Source organism: Carya illinoinensis, chromosome 8 (genome assembly GCF_018687715.1).
Source record: "Carya illinoinensis cultivar Pawnee chromosome 8, C.illinoinensisPawnee_v1, whole genome shotgun sequence".
Taxonomy (NCBI): Eukaryota; Viridiplantae; Streptophyta; class Magnoliopsida; order Fagales; family Juglandaceae; genus Carya; species Carya illinoinensis.
In genome coordinates, this window is record NC_056759.1 from 9,387,959 (window position 1) to 9,410,607 (window position 22,649).

The 22,649-nt window shown below is 35.5% G+C and overlaps 1 protein-coding gene across 4 annotated transcripts; it reads left to right on the plus strand.

Annotated features, from left to right (window-relative positions):
* The first annotated feature begins 15,416 nt into the window (after positions 1–15,416).
* Positions 15,417–22,037, plus strand: LOC122274195. 4 transcript variants are annotated; one of them, XM_043083201.1, is made up of 12 exons: positions 15,417–15,523; positions 16,436–16,547; positions 16,677–16,764; positions 16,872–16,941; positions 17,782–17,895; positions 18,204–18,512; positions 18,697–19,085; positions 19,282–19,381; positions 20,468–20,521; positions 20,608–20,694; positions 21,169–21,297; positions 21,440–22,037. In XM_043083201.1, exons 3-12 carry the CDS (start codon positions 16,697–16,699, stop codon positions 21,752–21,754), a joined length of 1,635 nt encoding a protein of 544 aa, XP_042939135.1. In that variant the 5' UTR covers positions 15,417–15,523; positions 16,436–16,547; positions 16,677–16,696; the 3' UTR covers positions 21,755–22,037. The 4 variants fall into 4 exon arrangements, with proteins under 4 accessions (XP_042939135.1, XP_042939133.1, XP_042939136.1 ...); XM_043083199.1 differs by lacking the exon at positions 15,417–15,523 and adding an exon at positions 15,551–15,683; XM_043083202.1 differs by lacking the exon at positions 15,417–15,523 and adding an exon at positions 15,695–15,972.
* The last annotated feature ends 612 nt before the right edge of the window (positions 22,038–22,649 follow it).

Here is a 22,649-nt window from a genome sequence, read left to right on the forward strand (position 1 = left end):
ATATAATATATCACTACAAGAAAATTGAGTTTTTATGGCTAATATTTTACTATCAAAAGAATTATTTCTAACTAAAACGTATTCATTTTCGATTTTTAATTGTAAAATATTGATCACAAATTTCCATTTTTCGTAATATCATTTGATCAATTTGTTGGCCTATCTTTGTAAAACCGACCATTCAGAGGTAGCCGGCCCTAAGTTGACCGCTCTTTTGCTGTCTAGTGACGGAATGCATGATATTTCCCAGGTCGATCAGCTTTATATATAGATCGAACTGGTCATGAGGGTCGATCTAATTAATGGAAAGATCATCACAAGAAAAGAATAATACCCGATCGAAGAATTGACCTGGAAAGCCTTCATGTCTTGCCTTAAGTTTGTGGTTGTGATGCAAACATCTATCGATCCGGGATCGAAGTACTGTATATATGTATGATAATTTGCAGAAAAAACGTCATTAATTAGTTGAGCTGTCCTGTCACACGTGAAGCTACATCCTGTTCTTGGCTTCTTCTGCTACTTCTTTTTATAGCCATGCATGCACATCCATAAACCTGTTGATCGAGGCATCCGATCGAGGCCGTGATTATCTGATTGATGAGTAGTAGTAGTAATGTTGACTGGACCTTAAGTTATTGGTTCTTTAATTTACGAAAGGCTTGGCCTGGCCTGTCGTTGCATGTTGTTACATGCAGCAAAATATAGAGTGACTTCCAGCGTACTGCATGCCTGGTCTGATTTGCTTTGTTTTGTGTCCCCCGCCCTATCAAATTAGAGTCCCCCATCCAATATCTTCGTCTTCAATGGATTGAGAACGTCAGCTCGATCGATCACATACATATATATTTTGTGAAGAAAAAATAGGTGGATATGAATCAGATACACTCGACGTTGCAGATATAGACATGCACACGAGTAAATTATATTGCCACTTCACCAACACAGGGGCTCCACCAACTTTTTCCCCTTTGTTTCTATTTCTTCTTTTGCTAGCTTTACGTTTGACAGTACTAGCTATCAACCACAAAATCCGACCTTATATATGTATATATATTCAGCTTTTATCTCGTCCAACCCAACAAGATCAGGTCTCGCATAGTATAGAGGGGTGCAGTGCATCTCCGTGTTTGGTGGTGTATGCCGGGTGGTTTCATTCCTCTGCCACATGCACGGATCAAATTGCTTGGGTTCCTGTCGCCTTGAGTTGTTGATAATCATGAGATTCTTTAAATTGGAGGATCAATATCGAATTGGGTTGTTAATAAACAAAGAATATTACCCGACAAGCCACTTGATATGATCAGTTTATCATTGATATTATATGTATATATACATTTTATAAACATATCAGCAAAATATCAAAATAATTTGTTTGTAGAAATTTACACAAAGAGTTATAAACTACAATATATATAATCTATTTTATCAAAATAAAGTAACTCGTAAATAAGTTCGAACTCTCTTTAACATTACGAACTCTTCGTGAACATGAAATGCATCAAGATCATGAAAAACTCAAGCTTGACGCGCTCGAATACATGAATTTCATAAAGTTCACATCTATTTGAGAGTAGTGCTAGCCACATACAGCATCGTACAGTTGTTTTGAAAAATAGTGTACTTCATTATTAAAAAATTATTTTCTTTTCATGTGAATCAATTCCTATATTTATTTGTTTTTTAAATAATTTCACAGCAATAGCATATTCATGAGTATTATTTTTGTTTTACAAATTACACCCACACTACATGCACTTCTCTCTGATGATGTGATATTATCTATTAATTTTTTAGATTTTCTTTTAAATAAGTAAATAATTATTTAGTATTAGTAAATAATTATTTTTGAGATACATGTCGTGTGATTTATATCATTAGTCTTTATGCACGTATGCCCCTTTAAAATTTCCTTTTTCCACATTAAAAAACAGAAATGTGCGGGCCAGCTTGTTTGTGATCGGTTTGCATAAATAAATTCCTTACGATGTGGGAGAATGTTCGACTAAATAATGTGGTGGGCCACCCATAATTGATGGGCCTCCTAACCACTTGGACCACTCCACGAAATCAACGCTGATGTATCCGGGGCAAATATATAGGATGTCCAAATTTCTGGATAAACCGATCCATCCAGCCTCAACCCAACACACATACGTTGGAATAATCCCAGGCATTTATAAATGGATAATGATAGGTTACTAACATTCTACTATTTATTATTTATTTATTTATTTAATTTTTTTGGAAAAAAAAAAAAAAAAAACATAGAAATGCTGCGAGTTTCATCCTCTTCTTGTTTCTCGGTTTGAGAAATGCTACTACTTTCTTCAGTTATATTATTGACTTTATTTTATGGAAAATGCTATCTTCCGATGCGTTACCACGACAATGTGTCCCGACTTTTTTTCTTTTTTTTTTTTAACTCTTTGTACTTAATAATTAAGAAAATAAATTTAATAATGATGTGAAATTTTTTTAAATATTTAAGGGTATTATTAGATAGTTAATTTTCAATTAGATGTAATTTTGTTATTTCTGTTACAGTGTAATTGTTGTTAGCTTATCGATATACCCTTAATTACTTACTTGTATAAAAACAGAGATACATGTAAGAGACAGGGCACGAATTCAATAAGAGTTTTTCTATTTATTTCAGTTTCTTTTTCTTGCATCAATCTTTTGTTTGTAACATGGTATTAGTGAAGAAAATTTAGGGTTTCATTTCAATTCTATCTGTTACCGCTGCAATAGAAGATGAGGTGACAAACTTGAATTCTTTTCAAGTCTTCAATTCTGATCAATCAGCGAATCCTTACCATCTACAGAATGGTGATTCGACTGGATCTATTTTGGTTTCTCAAGTCCTCACAGGGGATAATTACAATACATGGAGTAGATCAATGCAAATTGCATTGAAAGCAAAGAATAAAATCGGCTTCATTACTGGAGCAATAAGTCAACCGGCTAGTTCCAGTTCTTTACATGAGACATGGGAGAGGTGCAACAACATGATTATATCTTGGATACTAAATGCTGTATCGAAGGATATTGCTGGAACAATCATCTATGCTACTACTGCCAAAGAGATGTGGGAAGAATTGAAGAATCAATTTTCTCAAGGAAATGGTCCACGGATTTTTCAATTACAAAAAGAGTTGGCTTCATTATCACAAGACCAAATGTCTGTAAGTGTTTACTACAGAAAATTTAAATGTCTATGGGATGAACTTCTCGACTATAATCAGATTCCAAACTGTACATGTGGGGCTTTGAAGTCTTGTAGTTGTGGAACTGTCAAATTATTTATAGAATATCAACATAGGCAGCATGTTCTTCAATTTCTTATGGGATTGAATGACAATTTTTCACACATTAGAGGGCAGATTCTGATTCTTGATCCAATGCCAACAATCACAAAAGTTTTTTCTTTAATCATTCAAGAAGAAAAACAGCAAGAACTTGGATCTTTAAGGCTTACTAACATGCAAACAGCAGCTTTCTTGAGCAAGAAACCAGAGAATCCAAGACAGAATTTCGTGAGGCAGCAAGGTAGAAAAGAGAAATTGTTATGCACTCACTGTGGAATGACCAATCACATAGTAGACAAGTGCTACAAGATCCATGGCTATCCTCCAAATTATAAGCAACAGAGAGGAAAGTTTTCTACAGCAAATCATGTCATGATTCAACCTGAGAGTACTCCCATTGATTCAACAAATTCACTGCCTTTCTCTCAAGAAGAATGTCAGCAACTACTTGCTTTAATCCACAACAGTCAAATATCCAATCATCAAGCAGCAACTGTTTCTTCAAATCCAAATCTGCTATCTTCTTCAGCAGGTATAAATCCATCACATACATGCCTATCAATTTTCAGTATTCCAAACAAATTCTGTGACGCCCCCAAATCCCCACGCCCGAACACGGGGAAATCGAGACGTCCGGATGGTGACAACCCGGGTCACCATCCCATCGACGGGTGTCAAGTGTGTGCAAAGGCAACAAATGTGCAAAAGGAAACGCAGCGGATAACGAAAGTCATATAACTAAGTACCATAATTTTTTTTCTTAATGTAATACAAACTGTTTAAAACATACGTAAATAAAATATTACAAAAACCCAAATACAGTTTTAAACAAATATAAAACATATCATCAGCAACCCGGCGGAGCCGCATCCTCGGGCTCAGCCTCCTCCTCCTCATCCTCATCACCTGCACCAAAAGCTACGGAACCACAAATGGTTCCGCAGGTAAGTAAACCCAAACGCTACCAGATAAAAACACATAGGACTCAAACAATATGCATGAAACATGCCCAATGCACAAAGCCCATAAAACATAATTTTTTTTCCACACACGCCAAAAATCTCATTTGGCCCAAAAACATATCCTTTCCGAAAAACACGCCAAAAGTCACATTTGGCCGCCAAAAGTCCATTTGGCCCAATATCTCGCCAGAAGTCCATCCGGCCCAATATCTCGCCAGAAGTCCATCTGGCCCACGCCAAAAGTCCCATTTGGCCTCACAAACCATTATCCAATTTTAACCGTATACACCATGACCTCCCCTAGGGGTCATCCGCACACCTTGGCTCTAGTGTCACACCGTAGAGTACCACCACGCATGTGACACCCAACGAGCGATGCCCAGTTCCGCGCCCCGCGCGTTCGTAGCCAAGCATCCTCTAGCCCTCGCCAGCGAAGGGCCACGGAGTCGGTGAGTAGGGCGATGCCCGGTTCCACGCCCGGCGCGTTCGTAGCCAAGCATCACCTAGCCCCGCTCCCGTCATCGCTCTCGACAACTCAGGGGACATCACTCAGTTTATTCCGCTCCCGAGTGACCAGAGGAGCTCCACTGAGATAATAACCCATCCCGGCTTGGGCTCGTGATACACACGCACCCGCAATACACTTACGCCAATACACAGGCTTTTCACATAAATCCACAAACACACGTGCATGCACCATGTAATGCCATAACAATGCATGATAAAATAATCCAACAATCATAAATCAAATAAACAGGCAACTCCGTCCTCCATCCATCCGACCCCCGAAACTCCTCGGACTCAGTCCGGAATCAACAACCAACAACAGTAAATAATTGAATGAGCAATATATATTAAAATCTGAAAATAGGGTTTGAAAAATACTTACAGCGCTATATGGCAATTTTAGAAAACAAGCGGCGTTGCAAACGGCGGAGGAAAAGCAACGTAACAGTGTAATTTACACTGTTGCCGTGGGTAATAAATTACCCACTTTCGAACGAGGACAAACCAAAGCTCGGGATTGATAGGGAAGGGTCTTGAGATATTTATGAAGCTAAAGGAAACGAGTTTTGGCCGTGGGTGGTGGTGGAAACGGCGGTCGAAGGCCAAAAAGGGGCTGAACGGAGATGAGCTCGTGGGAGCTACTCCGGCAATGGATCGGGGCCGAAATTAGGTGGGTTAGGTCGGCAAGAGGTAGGGGAAGAAGCTGTGAAGAGATGGTGGCCGGAGGTGGTGCGACGGCACCGGAATCGGTGAAAAACCGTGTGGCTTCAAAGGGCTTTTCCGGCCAAACGGCCGGCCGGATGGGGGAGATATTTGGTGGGAAGTTGCGCCGGAGGGAGGGGGTTCGAACGAGACCGGAGGCGAGCCAAACGGCGGCAGTCTGGGCTGAAGAAGATTCCGGCGACAGGGGCAAAAACAGAGCAGGTGCAGCGACTTCCGGCGGCTCTCGAAAGCTAACGGCTGGTCCAATAGCTCTGAAAATTGGTGAGGATGATCTATGGTGGAAGGGGAAGAGAATGGTGGTGACGGTGTATCAAACGGTGGCCGGACGGCGGAGAACCGGCCGGTCAAAGGGGCAGCGACGGGATGGATAAATGAGAGAAAAACGCATGGGGGGGAGGGGTCGACGCACGGGAAGAAAAGCAGGAGAAGAAAAAGAAAAAAGAAAAAAAAGAAAGAAGAAGAAAAAGGAAAGAGAAAAAGGAAAAAGGAAAAAGATGTGAAAAGAAATGAGGTCCAATCCTCACTCCGAGAAAATAAAACAAACCGCCGAAAAGAGATTAAAAACCACAAAACAACTAAAAGAAATAAAACACAACATCAAGTAAATTAAAAACCAATTTTAAAACGCATGTAAATTAAAATAATAAACTAATATATTAATTAAAATAAAAACAACCATTTCAGCGAAAATACACTCAAAAGTGGGTCGTCACAAATTCAATCAAACCACCTGGATCATAGATACAGGTGCCACAGACGACATCATACATTCTGTTGATTTCTTTACAAACATCACTCAAAAAGTCAATTCATCTGTGAAACTTCCAAATGGTGACAGTGCTCCAGTTACACATATTGGTAGTGTTCAAGTATCTGAAAACTTAATTCTAAAGGATGTACTTTGTGTACCATCCTTTTCTTATAATCTGATTTCTGTTACCAAATCATCAGAAATGTTGTTTTATTTTTATGACTAATGAGTGTTATATTCAGGGCCTTACCCCATGGAAGATGATTGGGAAGGGTAGAAGAATTGCTGGTCTATATTTGCTGCAACAATCACAGGCTAATGCTGTTTGTAGCTTTTCTAATTTGCCAAATATTAATTCAGTAATAGACTCCAAACTTCATCTTTGGCATTGTAGACTTGGCCATCCATCTCTATCTAGATTGCTAGTACTTTCTAAATCAATTCCAGAGGTTGTTTGTTCAGATAAAGATGTACAAATGAAACATTGTTCTGTATGTCCTATAGCGAAACAAAAAAGGCTGTCATTTCCCAATCATAAATACACTGCCACTTTTCCTTTCCATCTCTTACATTGTGATATATGGGGCCCCTTCTCAGTTTCTACTCATGATAATTTTCAATATTTCCTTACAATAGTTGATGATCATTTTCGATCAACATGAGTATATCTTATGAAATCTAAACCAGATGTAAGACCTATATTCATATCATTTTATAATCTAGTTCTTACTAGGTTCAAAACAAGAATTAAAACTGCAAGAATTGATAATGGTCTAGAATTTAACATGATAGAGTTTTTCTCTTCAAAAGGAATAGTTCACCAAAAATCTTGTGTAGAAACACCACAACAAAATTCAATAGTTGAACGCAAACACCAACATCTTCTCAATGTAGCTAGGGCTTTAAGGTTTCAATCAAATGTACCTTTAAATTTCTGGGGTGAATGCATAGTTACAGCTACATATATAATCAATAGGATTCCGTCTCCTATTTTAAATAATAAGTCTCCCCATGAAATTTTACATGGAATCACTCCATCATATAAAACCTTAAAGGTCTTTGGCTCACTATTTTATGCTTCAACTCTCACTCAAAATAGGTCTAAGTTTGCACCTAGAGCTCAAAAATGTATATTCATTAGATATCCTTTTGGCACAAAAGGATACAAATTGTTTGATCTTGAGAATAAATCTTTTTTCATTTCCAGAGATGTTGTTTTTCAAGAGGGCATATTTCCTTTCTATTCTAACCTTCAATCCAGTTCCACCTCATCTCAAGTTGTCATACCTCAATACATTCATGACACAGTTTCCACTACAAATACTCAACCTCCATATCCATCTCAATCTGAAAATATTGCTGCTTCTAATAATTTTTTAGATAATTCTTCAACAAGTATTCCTTCCCAATCTGAGCCTAACAATTCCCCAAACACTTCTTCCCCTTAACTTGATATTCAAGATGAGATTCAATTCCCTTGTTTGAGAAAATCTACTAGACAGCATAAAACCCCTGGGTACTTGCAGAATTATCATTGTAATATAGCAGCTTCTACCTCTAACAACTCTTCTGAAGGTATGTCCTGTAAGCATTATAAAACTCCTTACAACATTTCTGATTTTGTTTCATATTCCAAACTGTCAACCTCTCATCGTGCATTTAGGGTTTCTATTTCATCTCAAGTAGAGCCTGAATTCTATCATCAGGTTGTACATCATAGCCATTGGAGAGAAGTTATGTCTCTTGAACTAGCTGCTCTAAAATCAAACAATACTTGGAAACTCACTGACCTTCCACCAAATAAAGTTCCTATAGGCTGCAAGTGGATCTATAAAATCAAATATAATGCTGATGGTTCCATTGAGAGATATAAGGCAAGATTAGTAGCAAAAGGGTATACTCAAAATGAGGGTCTTGATTTTTTTGAAACTTTTTCTCCTGTTGCTAAGATGGTGACAGTAAGATGTATTTTGTCCCTAGCTGCAATACATGGTTGGCATCTTATTCATCTTGATGTTAACAATGCATTTTTATATGGAGAGTTAGATGAAGAGGTTTACATGAAGTTACCACCTAGCTATCTTCGAAAGGGGGACACTAAAGTGTGTAAATTGCAGAAATCACTCTATGGCCTAAGACAGGTATCTAGACAGTGGAATTCAAAATTCACAATAGCTTTAGTTCAACTTGGTTTTCAGCAGTCCAAGTCAGACTATTCATTATTCACAAGGAAAGAAGGAAATGTTTTTGTAGCCTTGTTAGTATATGTTGATGATATACTCCTAGCTAGCAATGATATGTTGACAGTGGAAACTATTAAAACTGATCTCAATAATCAGTTTAAACTGAAGGATCTTTGACCTGTTAAATATTTTTTGGAGATGGAGGTTGCTAGAACAAAACAAGGCATTTCAATATGTCAAAGAAAGTATGCCTTAGAATTGTTGGATGACACTGGCTTACTTGGTTCTAAATCAGTAAACTTTCCTATGGATACTCATTCTAAACTCAGCAAGGAAGATGGAGAGTTATTAGAATATCCTACAACCTATAGAAGACTTATTGGCAGATTGATATATCTTACAAACACACGACCAGATATCACATTTTCTGTTCATCACCTAATTCAGTTTCTAGATCAACCACGAATGCCACACATGCAAGCTGCTTTGAGGGTATTAAGATATATCAAAAAGGCTCTAGGACAGGGACTTTTCTTCTCAGCATCCTCTTCCATACACATCAAAGCATTTGCTGATTCAGATTGGGCTAGCTGCCTTGACACAAGAAGATCAGTTTCTGGTTTTTGTTCATTGGAGATTCTCTTGTATCGTGGAAATCAAAGAAACAGAAGACAATCTCAAGGTCATCTGCTGAAGTTGAGTACAGGTCTATGGTGTGTGCAATCTGTGAAATTACATGGATTCATTCTTTACTTGCAGATTTTCATCAAACATTTTCCAAAACATCATTATTATTTTGTGATAATCAAGCTGCATTGCATATAGCTTCTAATCCAATCTTTCATGAAAGGACCAAGCATATAGAGTTGGATTATCATCTTGTAAGAGAGAAAGTGCAGGCTAGAATAATCAAAACTTTGCACATCTCTTCATCTCATCAAGTTGCAGACATGCTAACTAAACCATTGGGTTCTAATTCTTTCTTCTCCCTTTTGTCCAAGATGAATGTGCACAATATATACACATCATCTCGAGGGGGACTATTAGATAATTAATTTTCAATTAGATGTAATTTTGTTATTTCTGTTACAGTGTAATTGTTGTTAGCTTACCAATATACCTTTAGTTACTTACTTGTATAAAAACAGAGATACATGTAAGAGGTAGGGCACAAATTCAATAAGAGTTTTTCTATTCATTTCAGTTTCTTTTTCTTGCATCAATCTTTTATTTGTAACAGGTATTAAAAATATTTTAAAAAATTCTTAAAAATAGTAAAAAAATTAAATAAGTGAAATATACTTCTTGGGACAATGTGTCGGTAGGCCTAGCATGACCCTTTTTTGATAAATGATATTTTCAGTCGTGAGAGTGTAAGCGCCGCGCAATCATTTTAAAAAAAGTAAATAAATATGAGACTTATATGAATATATAAAAAATAATAAATGAGTAATTTTACATACAATCGTGAAGTGCATAAATGTCATGTAATCATTTTGAAAAATAGTTAGGTCAACTATTAAAAAATTAAGTTTTCTCATGGGACTTATGTTTTATTAGGGGTGTACACGAAACCGGCAAACCGGCCGTGACCGACTCAGACCGGCCACCGGAGGCCGGAACCGGCCGAAACCGCCAAGGAACCGGTCGGCGGTCGGCAGCAATTTAGTAAAACCGACGTTCGTCGGTTCGGTCGCGGTTTGAGGCCGGCTCAAACCGCTAAACCGGCTGACAACATAAACATATATATTTTTTAATTTATACCTAAGTGGAACGGCGTCGTTTGATTCTGTTATGATAAAACACATATAAACGACGCCGTTTGTATTAAAGCAAACGGCGCCGTTTTATCTATGATAACGAAAAAAAAAATAAGTAGAACGACGCCGTTGGATTTAAAACCAAACGGCGTCGTTTTGATCTCCTTCTTCCTCCTTCTTCTTCTTCCCCCGATTCACCTGGGTTTCACAGCTTCTCTCTCTCTTCTCTGTAACTCTCTCTCTCTCTACTCTCTCCGAGCACCAGCGCCGCTAGAGGAACCGACAACCGACCGAGAACCGCCGGAGTAGATACGGACGGTTTTCCTCCCCCTCATCGACCGGTTACGGTCGGTTGCTCCGGTGAATCTCACCTCATCGGTCGGCATCGGTTTTACCCAAAAACCGCACCGATGAGGTCGGTTTTCACCCCTATGTTTTATTCACTTTTTTCAAAACGATTATAAAGCAATTGTACAATTCATAATTATAAATATCTTTTTTCATAAAAGATATATTCAAAATAAAATAGAGTCTAAGGATAACCGAAGTTTTAGATTTTGTCAATCCATTTTTTTTAATCTTTTTAATTTTTTTTAATAAGTCTCGTGACACCATTTTGAATCTTTTATGAAGCAAAATGAATTCTATAAGTGGAAATAGCATTACTCTTTTCGGTATAAGGCATTTTTTTTTCTCTCTTTCTGGTCAGAATGTTGTTTCGGATTTCTCTTCTACTCTATTTTGGGTTGAGTAATGCTAAGGACAAGTATCAAATGTACAAATCTTGTGTAAATTTTCACACTTTTTCATGATATGATATGATACACTTTTTTATAAAAAGGTTTATATAATACTTATACATTTGAGACTTAAATATATCATTATATTTTTAGGTTATGAACTTGCATATTATTGTCTTACAGCATAAACGCATGCAAGGCGTAAAAGGATATGAGCGGTGCTATATCCACAGAGGGTGTAGCACGAGGTGGATTTCAATAAGCATAATTATATTTTTTTTAATTATTTTTTTATACTTTTAAATATATTTTTATAGAAAAATTTATAACACTATTAAAAAACACTTCTTTAATCGAAAAACAAAAAAATTGTAGGGCCACAGGATATATATATATATATATATAGGAGTGTTGGAAAATGTCTATGTCTGAAAATAATTAGCTCAAAGTCATCAATTAGTGAGTGGTCGGATTAATAGTGTCGAGCTCTAATTTCTACAAGCCACACAGTCGATCATCGAAATCAATTTGCGTCTGAATTAAGATCAAGACACTGCGATGATACATCAGCTAATAATAAATCAAAAAAGAAGACCTCGCATAGATCCCAAAAAAAAAAGTATGGTTGTATTTTGATTTGATTTTCGTGGAGTACTGCTCATTTCTAATGAGTTTCTCCTCAATTATGACCCTAGATTCTTTCCTATATTAGATGGCTATATCAACATTTTGTTACAAATAATATCTGATTAAGAGTTTGATTTGATTATTATCTTATCAAATCAAATTAACTTATTTAATTTTTTTTAAATAGGGATAGAGTTTCAAATCTAGGCTTTTTATTTAAAAAATCGGGTCATATGCCATCAGTCTATTTATCTTGATAATTAATTTATTTAATTTTTATCATTATTGAATCAATAGATTTTGATTTTCATTATGATGAATATATTTATTTTATCTCATCTTCATGTAATTTTCTTATCCATAGATATTAATGATTTGTATTAATAAATAGTTGAGAATAATAAAAAAAGTTGCTCTTAGAATTTATGCTCCTCCCTCATTTTTTTCCCTTTCGTTTTGTTTTTTTTTTTAATTTCATTTTATGTCTTAAAAAAGGGATAAAATTCGCAGGCCCTGTCCATTAAAAGGTCATCATCATATAAGTGAAAAAATGAAAGAAGATGATAAGACAAAAAGGCAAAGTAAGGTGTTAGAGAAAAAGAGAGAAGTGACAAAAAAAATGAGAAATGAGAGGAATGGAATCAGACACGAAAAATAGAGGGTAAGGTGACACAAGATTGGTGTTATCTACTCCCAAGGACTATATAAAAAGGACTTAAGATATGAGAAATTAGAATTTAGGGCTAAGACAGAAGCAACTTCTTTTTCTTCTTCAACCTCAGGCAAGGAGATATGCTATTTTTTTTTTCTAAGATAAAATGGCATGGAGTTTATGCTCTTAATATCTCCCCCTTATTTTTTTTCCTTTCCATTTTTATTTTGTTTTATTTTATGTCTTCTAAAAAGGGTGAAATTCGCAGGCCCTGTCCATTAAAAGGTCATTGTCATATAAGTAGAAAAATGAAGAAAGATGATAAGATAAAAAGGCAAAGCAAGGTGTTAGAGAAAAAGAGAGACTTGACAGAAAAATGAGAAATAAGAGAAAATGAGTTAGACATGAAAAGTAGAGTGTGATGTGACACAAGATTAGTGTTATCCACTCTTAATGACTATATAAAAGGGACTTAAGATATGAGAAATTAGAATATAGGGCTAAGACGGAAGCAACTTCTTTTTCTTTCTCAAACTCAGACAAGGCGATATGACATTTTTTTTTCATGGATAAAATGGCATAGAGTTTCTGTCCCTCATTTTTTCCTTTTTTTTTTTTTAATTTTATTTCATGTCTTCTAAAAGGGATAAAATTCGCAAACCATGCATATTAAAAGGTCATCATCATATAACTATATAAGTAGAAAAATGAAGGAAGATGATAAGACAAAAAGGCAAAGCAATGTGTTTGTGAAAAAGAGAAAAATGATAGAAAAATGAGAAATGAGAGGAAGAGAATCAGACACGAAAAGTAGAGAGTGAGGTGACATAAGATTGGTGTTATCTACTCCCAATGACTATATAAAAGGGACTTAAGATATGAAAAATTAGGATTTAGGACTAATACGGAAGCAACTTCTCTTTCTTCTTCAACCTCAGACAAAGCGATATGCCATTTTTTTTTCTTAATTTCTCTTGGTTAAAAAGATCCTGATCTTGTTATATTGTGAGATACGAAAAATTATAAGAGACAATAAAATATATAAATAGTATATTTGCCCTTCAAACAATTCATAGATATAGGTTCTGTGTTGAATAATGTAAATATATATGTATACATTTTTATTTATATCTTCTATAGTTATTTTCTATTAAGTGAAATAGATGTAAATATAAATACCATATCATCGCTCTGAACCGCCATTGTGGACTACAGATACCACCTATCGAGGGTCGAGTCGCCATCATCGATTGGAAATGGCTCTTCCTTCCCTTATGGGCGGTGGGGAGATTTTGCATTAACATGTTCTATCATATTTTTCCGATACCGATTGCTCAAATCCTTAGATAGAAACAACAACCAATAAACTTACAGTAATTTACTTAGAAAAAAACAAAAGAATATAATTAAGGCAGTTGATTTAAACAAATAAGAAATGTAGTGTCGATTCAGAAAGCAAGGGGGATTTGAGATTGCCAGACGGGGATGTGAAATCAGTAGAAATTGACAAATAAAGAATGAATGAGATGTATGGAGTGATAGATCAGTATGCAATATTGGTTTTATATTTAGAGGTTAGGAATCTCGAGGCTACCTCGAGAATGGCGCCAGTTTCGTCGGCAATGCATTACTTAAACGTATTAAATTGTTAATTTCTACAGTGTACATTTTCTGGATTAAGATTATTACTCATGATGAGTAACACCCTAAATAGAAAAATCCAAAACTTATTGCAGATTAAGATTATTGGGTGTTTAAATGTTATTTTCCATTTCAATTTCTTCATACTTATTTATATCATAAATTGTAATAATACGTACAACCTTATAATTATATTTATATTATGCTTTAATATATATAAATAAGAATATTGCTACTATATCATTTAAGCTATACTTATACCATTCGCCTAATGATATTGATGTAATGCAACCTGACTTATTAAAATATATATATATATATATATATATATATATTTATACATTCAAACTAAATGGATGTTCGAAAATATAACAAAAATGAAACTAAAATTGTAAATTTATTTGATCATTTTTATGTTTGTATTTTTAGTGTTTTTTTTTGTTTGAATTGATAAACATTTTCAATCCATCATATTTTATCTCATCATCATAATTTTTTCAAATTTTTACATAAAATATAATAAATACTTCAATTTTTTAAAATATTAATTTATTTTTTTTAAATTTTAAAATAATAATATTATAGTAATATTTTATTCGATTTTTATATAAAATTATCTCATTTCATTTCATTATCAATATCTCTTAATAAGTTACATGACATTATATAATAGTATCCTGTCAATAAGATAAAGTGAACAATATAATTAGGGGCATTGTAGCCTTCTTTATTTTTTTTATAAATTATTTTAAAATAATATTAAATACAATTTTAAGTATATAAATCTCACAAATTTTATTTAAATAAAAAGGTAAAGTTCATCAATAATTTTTTCATATCAAATTACAAAAAACAAAAAGTAGACCGAACTTTTACAATATGTGACTATAAATATAATTGAGTAACTTTATATATAAATTTTCTTATAAAAAATAAGTTTTATTAATAATTATTTATTTATATTTTAATAAAAAATGACATCTAAATTTTTCCAAAGGTCGTCGCAACACTTATTTGAACTTATGGAAATCATTTCTCAATAAATATAATTTCTCCTTGTCGATTTGTTGAAGCAATGAATAGGAAAGAGAGCACGTGTCTCCGATCCGAAAAGACCGTCTGAATCTCTGATAAATGAGATTAATAAAAGCGAAAATATTACAGAGTACGATTTGAGTTGCAAGGACTAAATAAATGCCTAATGTGAGTGCATGGAAATTGCTGCCTCCAATTTCTTCGTAAAGTGATTCTTTTTTTCCCACCACCGAAACTTCTACCTTCTTGCATTTTCCTCTTGATGGGCCATCATGCCTGGTAATTTTCTTTCTTTTTCTTTGACAGACCGACACCATCTCAACACTTACCTTCACCTATTGAGTTTTAAGAGTTAAAAACATGAGTAATGTTATTATGTAAAAGTTTAAATTATGCAAATCTTGCATATATCTTTGATAAAAAAGGGAATTTTAATTAAAAAAATTATTTCTTTTATATTTCATGGTAGAATCTACTGTTTAAAAAAAAAAAACTGCACAAAACGGGTATATCTTAAACTTTACAAATCGTTACTCTGAAAATATATAAGCGTCGTCATTAGTACTACCACTTGAAGCCAACAGCAGTGTAAAGGAGAATTCCACCATTAAGCTAGGAAGTAGGAAGAGAGGTAGGCTTTTTCTCGGTAATAGAATCTCATCTTGTTTAACGATGGGCCCGGTCTATTCATTGCAGAAACAGCTGTATTCTGGGTGTAAATTGCATTATTATTATTTTCATTGCTGCGGTCTTTTCCTTCACCCTTTGGACATGAATCTCTCTGGTACAATGTATGCTCAGTGCTCCCCCTGTTATGGATATACAAACTGCTTTCCCGATTTATTCAATGAAAGAATAGCATAACTAGGCTGGGATTCTCCATAGGCATTGATTTTTGGCGCATGGATAGAATTATTGTATTAATCGTTCTGTACTCTGTAGAGAAAGACTTGCTTTTTTTTGCAAGATGTATATTAATGCCTTGGAGGTGGAATATAGTGGAATGCATGCGGGGATTTAATTACGAGCAGTGGGGATGGAGTAGCAGAACCAAAACACCTGCGCCCTTTTTAGCTGTTTGTAATCATAACTGTTTACTTTCCCCCACCTAATCTAATGATTCTTCTGGTTTTTCTTTTTCTTCTTTAATTATGTTTATGGCAGACAATGACATTTGCACTTCCTCAATGACTCATAATTGTTGTTTTTAATGACCAACTCAACCGGTTCTGGTGGGTCGTCCCCACTTTCTGAGATATTGTTCGTTTGAGAGTCTATCACTCATGTCTCACAAATATTTTTTTTTTCCCAGTTCATTCCTCAAAGAAACATGTTTACGCTTAACACCCACTCCATGTCCTAAAGTGGGTCATTTGTTCAGCCTAAATTTATAGTTATCAGAGTTCTGGGTGGTTTTGGTCAGAGTTGTTTAGAGTGCATTTGCTACTGCATTGACTGATTGTTTTTGCGTGTACCCATTTCTTACTGTTACTGGCACTGTCAGCCTCTTTGACTTCTTGTTCACTTCTTCTCTTGCTATTAGCCACTTGCTGAAGATATATGCATGAGTTGAACTGTTGAAGTTCTCTCCAAATACACAATTTTCCAAGTTATGAGGAGGTGATGGAGCTTTGGTACCTCCAGCTTTTGACTAGGTAGCGCCGTTCCCTTTTTATGCTTCAAGCTCAACATCTTTATCTCATGCTTCACCTTTCCTCTTATCTGTCTCTATCTTGCTACTGTTTTGCCTTCTTTTAATGCAAACTGTGGATGATGCTCTACAGTGGTTTCTGTTGAAGAGAACATGCTGAGTGTGAATTGTCGATCTTCCTCCCCTTATTGCGCCTCTCCTTCTCACCGGAGTTTTGTAAGGTAAGCGTTCCAAGATTGAACATTTTTTGCCAGTGCATTTCGTCCAAATCCATTGCTTAAATTTATGTAACCTATTTGCCACTGTTATCATTTTGGTTTATTTGTAGTGCTCCTGAGAATGGACTGCTCGGAAGTATACTAAATATGTCACCCAGAATATCATCCTATTTTTGTCCTGTAAGTATCCTTACATTTTTGCCCGCTTGCCCATCGAGTGATCCTCGGATATTCTCCGCATCTGATATATGGGATTCATTTCCTTAACATTGTATGATATGTTTCTACTGGTTTATTGAAGGGCTCAATACTCAATAGAGCTTACCCCTTCAGCTTAGGTTGTGTACTTCTGTTTGTGGGCTAGATTCAGGGCTTTTTTACCAGGGTTCTAAGAAATTTCTATTTTCACGTTTTTAATGAGGTTGTCGAGGAACTCGACAGAGCTCCTCTCCTTCAGCTTTAGGTTATGTTTGGGGGCAAATCTGGATTCTGGGATTTTCGATCAGGCTTCAGATGAACTTTTATTTTCAGCTATCCCAGTGCCAATTCTTGGATTTTTTTCGTATTGGAAAGTATCCTGCTCCCATTAACAAACAAGCAGGACCAAATAACTCAATTGGGATGCTGAACCAAACCACATGTTGCTTTGTATTGATATTAGGGCAAATGTACGTTAAATGTCAATGAACTTTCCCAAAGTCATGTATATTTGCTGAAATATCCAAATTCATGACCAGGCGTTTAGATCACAATTGGCCCAGTTCCAGCCTAGCACCTGCTCCATCTTTTATTTGGCTGTGTCAACTGGCTGATGAAAGACAAAACTGCCATTATGCATTGAAACCAAATAGGGCTAACGTACCATGAATCGTGATATCTTGACTCAGAAAATTATGAGCTTCCAACTCACATTGATTCAATCACCAAAATCCATTAGGTCACCATGCATTCTTTTTGTTTTTGTTTGTTTCTTGTGGCTGGATATCTTCATGGAATTTTACTATGCATCTTTTGTCACAGTATGTACAGTCCGAGAGATCATTACCTGACCAAGCTTCCCTGCGTTGGGATTCCAATAAGGAATTGGGTTTTTCAAACAACTCTATTCCTTCCTATGGCACTCCAACTCCGAAGGTTTGTATATTTTTACACACCCTGATACCAACTTTAAGAGACTGATGATAGTAACAGATGGATTTTCCAAAACTTCCACGCATGCTGGGACCGGAGGCTGGATATATCTGTTGCTGAGGAAATAACCCTCATTCATAATCTGTAAACCATTTTATGTAAACCATATTGTGTACCACTGCTCGAACTATTGATGATTTGTTACCATCTTCAAGAATCAATGCCCAAACACCAGATGAAACCTTTGTCTAACATTCTCTTGTATTTTCTTTCCTTTGTCTTGATTTTGACCTTTGAACTCTGGAATGCAGTCTTCCACGGAATTGAGGGAGGAGATTGCAACACTTGAAGTTGAAATTATGCATTTGGAGCGTTATCTTCTTTCACTCTATCGGACAGCTTTTGAAGGGCATGGACCCACGTTGCCAGATACTCATGGATCCTATTTACAATACAAGATAGGATCATCACCAAAACTTTTATCTAATCAACCGCATCATAATATGGAGCCACAAGTGTCCAAAGATGGTTTAGTCATTCATGATAAAATGTCCCCTACAGGATGGGGGAATTCGGATAATCTGGGTCTTGTTGCACGTCTAAAATCAAAATCTAGTAAGGTAAACACGGCTCCATTATCCACCCTTAGCAACCTAGATTTGGTTAAAAGAACTAGTTTGTTTGTACAGGCTTACAATTCTGTATAAATTTCTAAGTTCTGCGATACTGTCTGTATACATTGTGAGATGCATATCTTCTGTTTATGCATCTGGTTACAGATTTGTCTGTGGTGAGAACTTGCAGGACTGGAAAAATGCTGGTTCTGGTCATCACTGCCTAGCAGATCACCTTGCTGCTTCATGCAGTGATAACACATTTAGCTCTCCGGATAGACTTTCTGAAGATATCGTGAGATGCATATCTTCAATATACTGCAAACTTGCAAGCCACCCTCCTATCCATTCAGGCTTGTCGGCTTCTCCTGTTTCATCCTTGTCGTCCTCAAGCATATTTTCTTCTAAGAATGCCTGTGATAGTTGGAGTCCACATGGCAATGAGGATGCTGCTGTGCACCGTCGACTTCAAGGGTTAAAAGAAGATTCTGGACCATATACTGCAATTGTAGAAGTTCTGAAGATACGCTTAGATGATGATAGTTTCAATTTCGCTGCTAAAATGCTACAAGATTTCAGGTGGTGCTCGTATCCTTCATCATAGTGAACTAGCATGATTAGTGAACTAGATAATGTTAATCCAGATCTTTGGTCTGTTGTTTTCACATCCTTCTATGATACAGAGAAAGGGAAGAAATTAGAACAGATCAGCAGTTTAGAGAGAGGTTTTGGTATTCCTTCAAGAGCTTTTCTGATTCATTTTTATTCTGTGTAGGTCACTGGTTCGAAGCCTCGAGAAGGTTGACCCAAGAAAGATGAAACGTGAGGAGAGGCTTGCTTTCTGGATAAATATTCACAATGCCTTAGTGATGCATGTATGGCTCTCAATTTAACTTCTTCAGCTAAAGCTTATAATAGGAGCTGGTGCTCTGAAACACCATTACAATTTTTTATTAGTGGAAATGCTGGGGACAATCTGACAATGAGTCCTTCAAATGATTTACATTAATTTCAGCCCTAAAAACCTTGTACAAAAGTATTATCTTGACAAGCCAAAACCAACTGCAGATGGTCTGTGGCTCTTTTTTTTGGAGCAGATGGTTTCGGCCGGAATAGGATCCCTATCCATTTGACTGGAAATGGATATTATCCATTTAGTGTATAACCAAGGGTGTTTTGTTCGTTGTATTTCTAAAAGAGATTGTGTTGTAAGTGAAAGGACCAAAGTACACCCATTTTTTTTTTTATACATAAAATAGGTGGTATCCACTTAGACTGAATTGGAGAGGACCCATCTGTTGTAGCCATTCATCATGTTTAGCTAGATGTGACAAACATCTCAGTAAAACTTATACACTAAGGCCATGTTCGGGTAATGAGATGAGATGATAATTTTATGAATAATAGTAAAATAGTTTGTGAATAATAATGAAATGGTTTGTGAATAATAGTGAAATAGTTTGAGTTAAGATGTTTTATTGGGTTTTGAAAAATAAGAGAAAAAAAGTTGAATAAAAATATTAAAAAGTTAAAATTTTGTTTGAATATAATTTTTGTTTTGAAATGTGAAAAAGTTGTATTTTTTTTGTGTTTTGTTTGGAAGTTTGGAGAAGTTGTAATGATTAGGTAATGGTTAGATGAAAAAGTTGAAAATCTGAAATTGAAAGCTGTTTTATGTTTGAGTGATATTTGAGAAGGAAATTATGAAAAGTTTTGAGATGAGATGATTTCATCTAAGTGCCCAGACGTAGCCTAAATCCCTGCACGTGTTCTACAGGATCAGCCCTCTGGTAATGCCCTGTGCTGATTTTACCATAGTACTAATAGTTGAGTAACATAAATCATATATATTTTTTAAATTGGTAATTATTTGTCAGTCATTCGATTTGTTTTCTTGTTACTTCATGTGCTAAAAGGCTAGAGTAGGAAATTGGGTGAGGCTTATAAGGTTCTCATTGCAGGCATATTTGGCATATGGAATTCCTGATCGCATAAAGAATACCTCCATTTTGAAGGTAGGAAAGTTACCGTAATTTTATTATTAATATGTTATATACTATAAGTAAAACAAATTTCTGTAATTTAACTCATTCATCTTCAGGCAACGTACAATGTGGGTGGGCATTGCATTAATGCCCAAGACATACAAAGCTCCATTTTAGGAATTCGATCACACCGCTCAGCGCCGGTATGCCTTTTACTTAAAAATCATGCAAATAAAATGCATGTGACCTCTATACCAACCTATCAAAGTTTTATGTACTTCAATGTGTCTCTTAGAGCTTGTGGGTTTGTACAAATTGGTAAAAGGACCTGAAAATAGAAGGATGGTTGGCCATTAATTCTAAACAAGGGGCAATGCTCTGTGCTCTATAAGGGAATATCACAATGAATGTCCGGTTCTCCTTTTCTGGGAGATGTCTTGTGTCTTTCTTATAAAGGGCTGCATGTCCGTCCACTCGGGTGCACATGAAGAAGAGCCATCTGCAGTTGCTGTGGCTCCTTCATATTTCTGTTGGTGTTATGGAAATTTGAGTCATATTATGTTGATTTAGTATGATTTCAACCGTAGTGGATACCCATTCTGCATAATGCAAGGCATATAATTATTTCAAGCTCTTTTCATACAACTAATGTTTTCCTTGAAACAATGTGAATGCAGTGGCTGCATACACTGTTGTATTCGGGAAGGAAATCCAAGACCGGGAGTATTGGACATGTATTTGCCTTAGAGTACCCTGAGCCGCTGGTTCATTTTGTGCTATGTTCGGGGGCATACTCTGATCCAGTGGTATGTATGTTTTTTCTTCAAACATGTAATTGTTAATGTTTTCTAATTCCGTAATCAGAGTGCAAAGTAAGATGTGCTGAAACTTCTGAAGCCATGTGCAGTTGTTGTAGTCTGATGTATTTGCATTTCTTGTTCAATATAGGTTCGAGCCTACACAGCGAATAATATATTTCGGGATCTCAGACTTGCTAAGGAAGAATTCATCCAAACAAGGGTCCGTATCCACAAGGAAATGAAGATTTTACTGCCAAAAGTCCTCTATTACTATGCGAAGGATATGTCACTAAGCATGCATGAGCTCTTGGAGGTAGTATATGAGAATCTACCAGAAGTTCAACAAAAGGCTATCAAAAAATACATGAAGGGAAAGGTGGACAAGTACATCCATTGGTTACCACATAGCTCAACATTTCGATATGTGATCCACGGAGAATTAGCCAAAGCGAGAACAGTCTGATCGATCTGTACGTACAAGAGATGTTAAATCGTTTGTTTTCCGTTAAACCAAATAAGGTGTAAAATGCCAAGTTGTACAGGAGTAATTAGAAAGAGAAAAACCACAGAATTTTGGCCATCCACTTCTTTGTACATTCATATGTAGGTTGTTTGGAAGTTGCCCATTATTCCTAGTTGAGTTCATGTTATTGGATTGAATGTCATTTTCATATTACAGTAACTAGCTAAGAACGATTGTCTAGAGAGAATACAATGACATGGCTAGACCTCATTTGATTGCTTAAGATCGTTTATCCTCATGATCCCCTCCCACCTTCCCCCAACCCCAAAAGACACAGATGGTAAAAGTAGGCAATGAATACAGTTACATTAAATTTAGTAATATTTTTCCCATTCAGGATTTGCTCTTTATGGTTTTAGGTTTGAGTTACTGTATTTGGGTAGTGGAGAGACTATTTAATATTTTATCATTATTTTTTATTATTATTTATTACTATTTATTACTATTTATTACCATTCACAAATCTGAGATCAATTTACTATTCAAATGAAGCCTTAACCTCTGGTGGCTTTGATATTTTAAGGATTTGTCTCTTCCATCATATTTGAAGGTGTTGATCTATCAATGAGAAATGTTAACCATGTACTCTAATTTATACCATTTATTTTGTTTTCTTGATGTGGCACATTGTGGTGTCACGTGGCTTATTAAAAAATAATGAGAAAAGTAGGCAATTAATACAGTTATATTAAATTTAGAAATATTTTTTCCATTTGAGAATACGTTCTTTATTCTTTTAGTTTGAGTAGTGGAGAGACTATTTAATATTTTATAATTATTTTTTATTATTATTCATTACTATTTATAAATTATCTAAAAGGACGTAGTTACTATG

Coding starts and splice junctions, on each gene's coding strand:
- LOC122274195 (XM_043083201.1), top strand. CDS start 16,697: ATGCTGAGTGTGAATTGTCGATCTTCCTCCCCTTATTGCGCCTCTCCT. Junction 16,765..16,871: donor TCTCACCGGAGTTTTGTAAG/GTAAGCGTTCCA, acceptor GTTTATTTGTAG/TGCTCCTGAGAATGGACTGC. Junction 21,298..21,439: donor GGGCATACTCTGATCCAGTG/GTATGTATGTTT, acceptor TGTTCAATATAG/GTTCGAGCCTACACAGCGAA.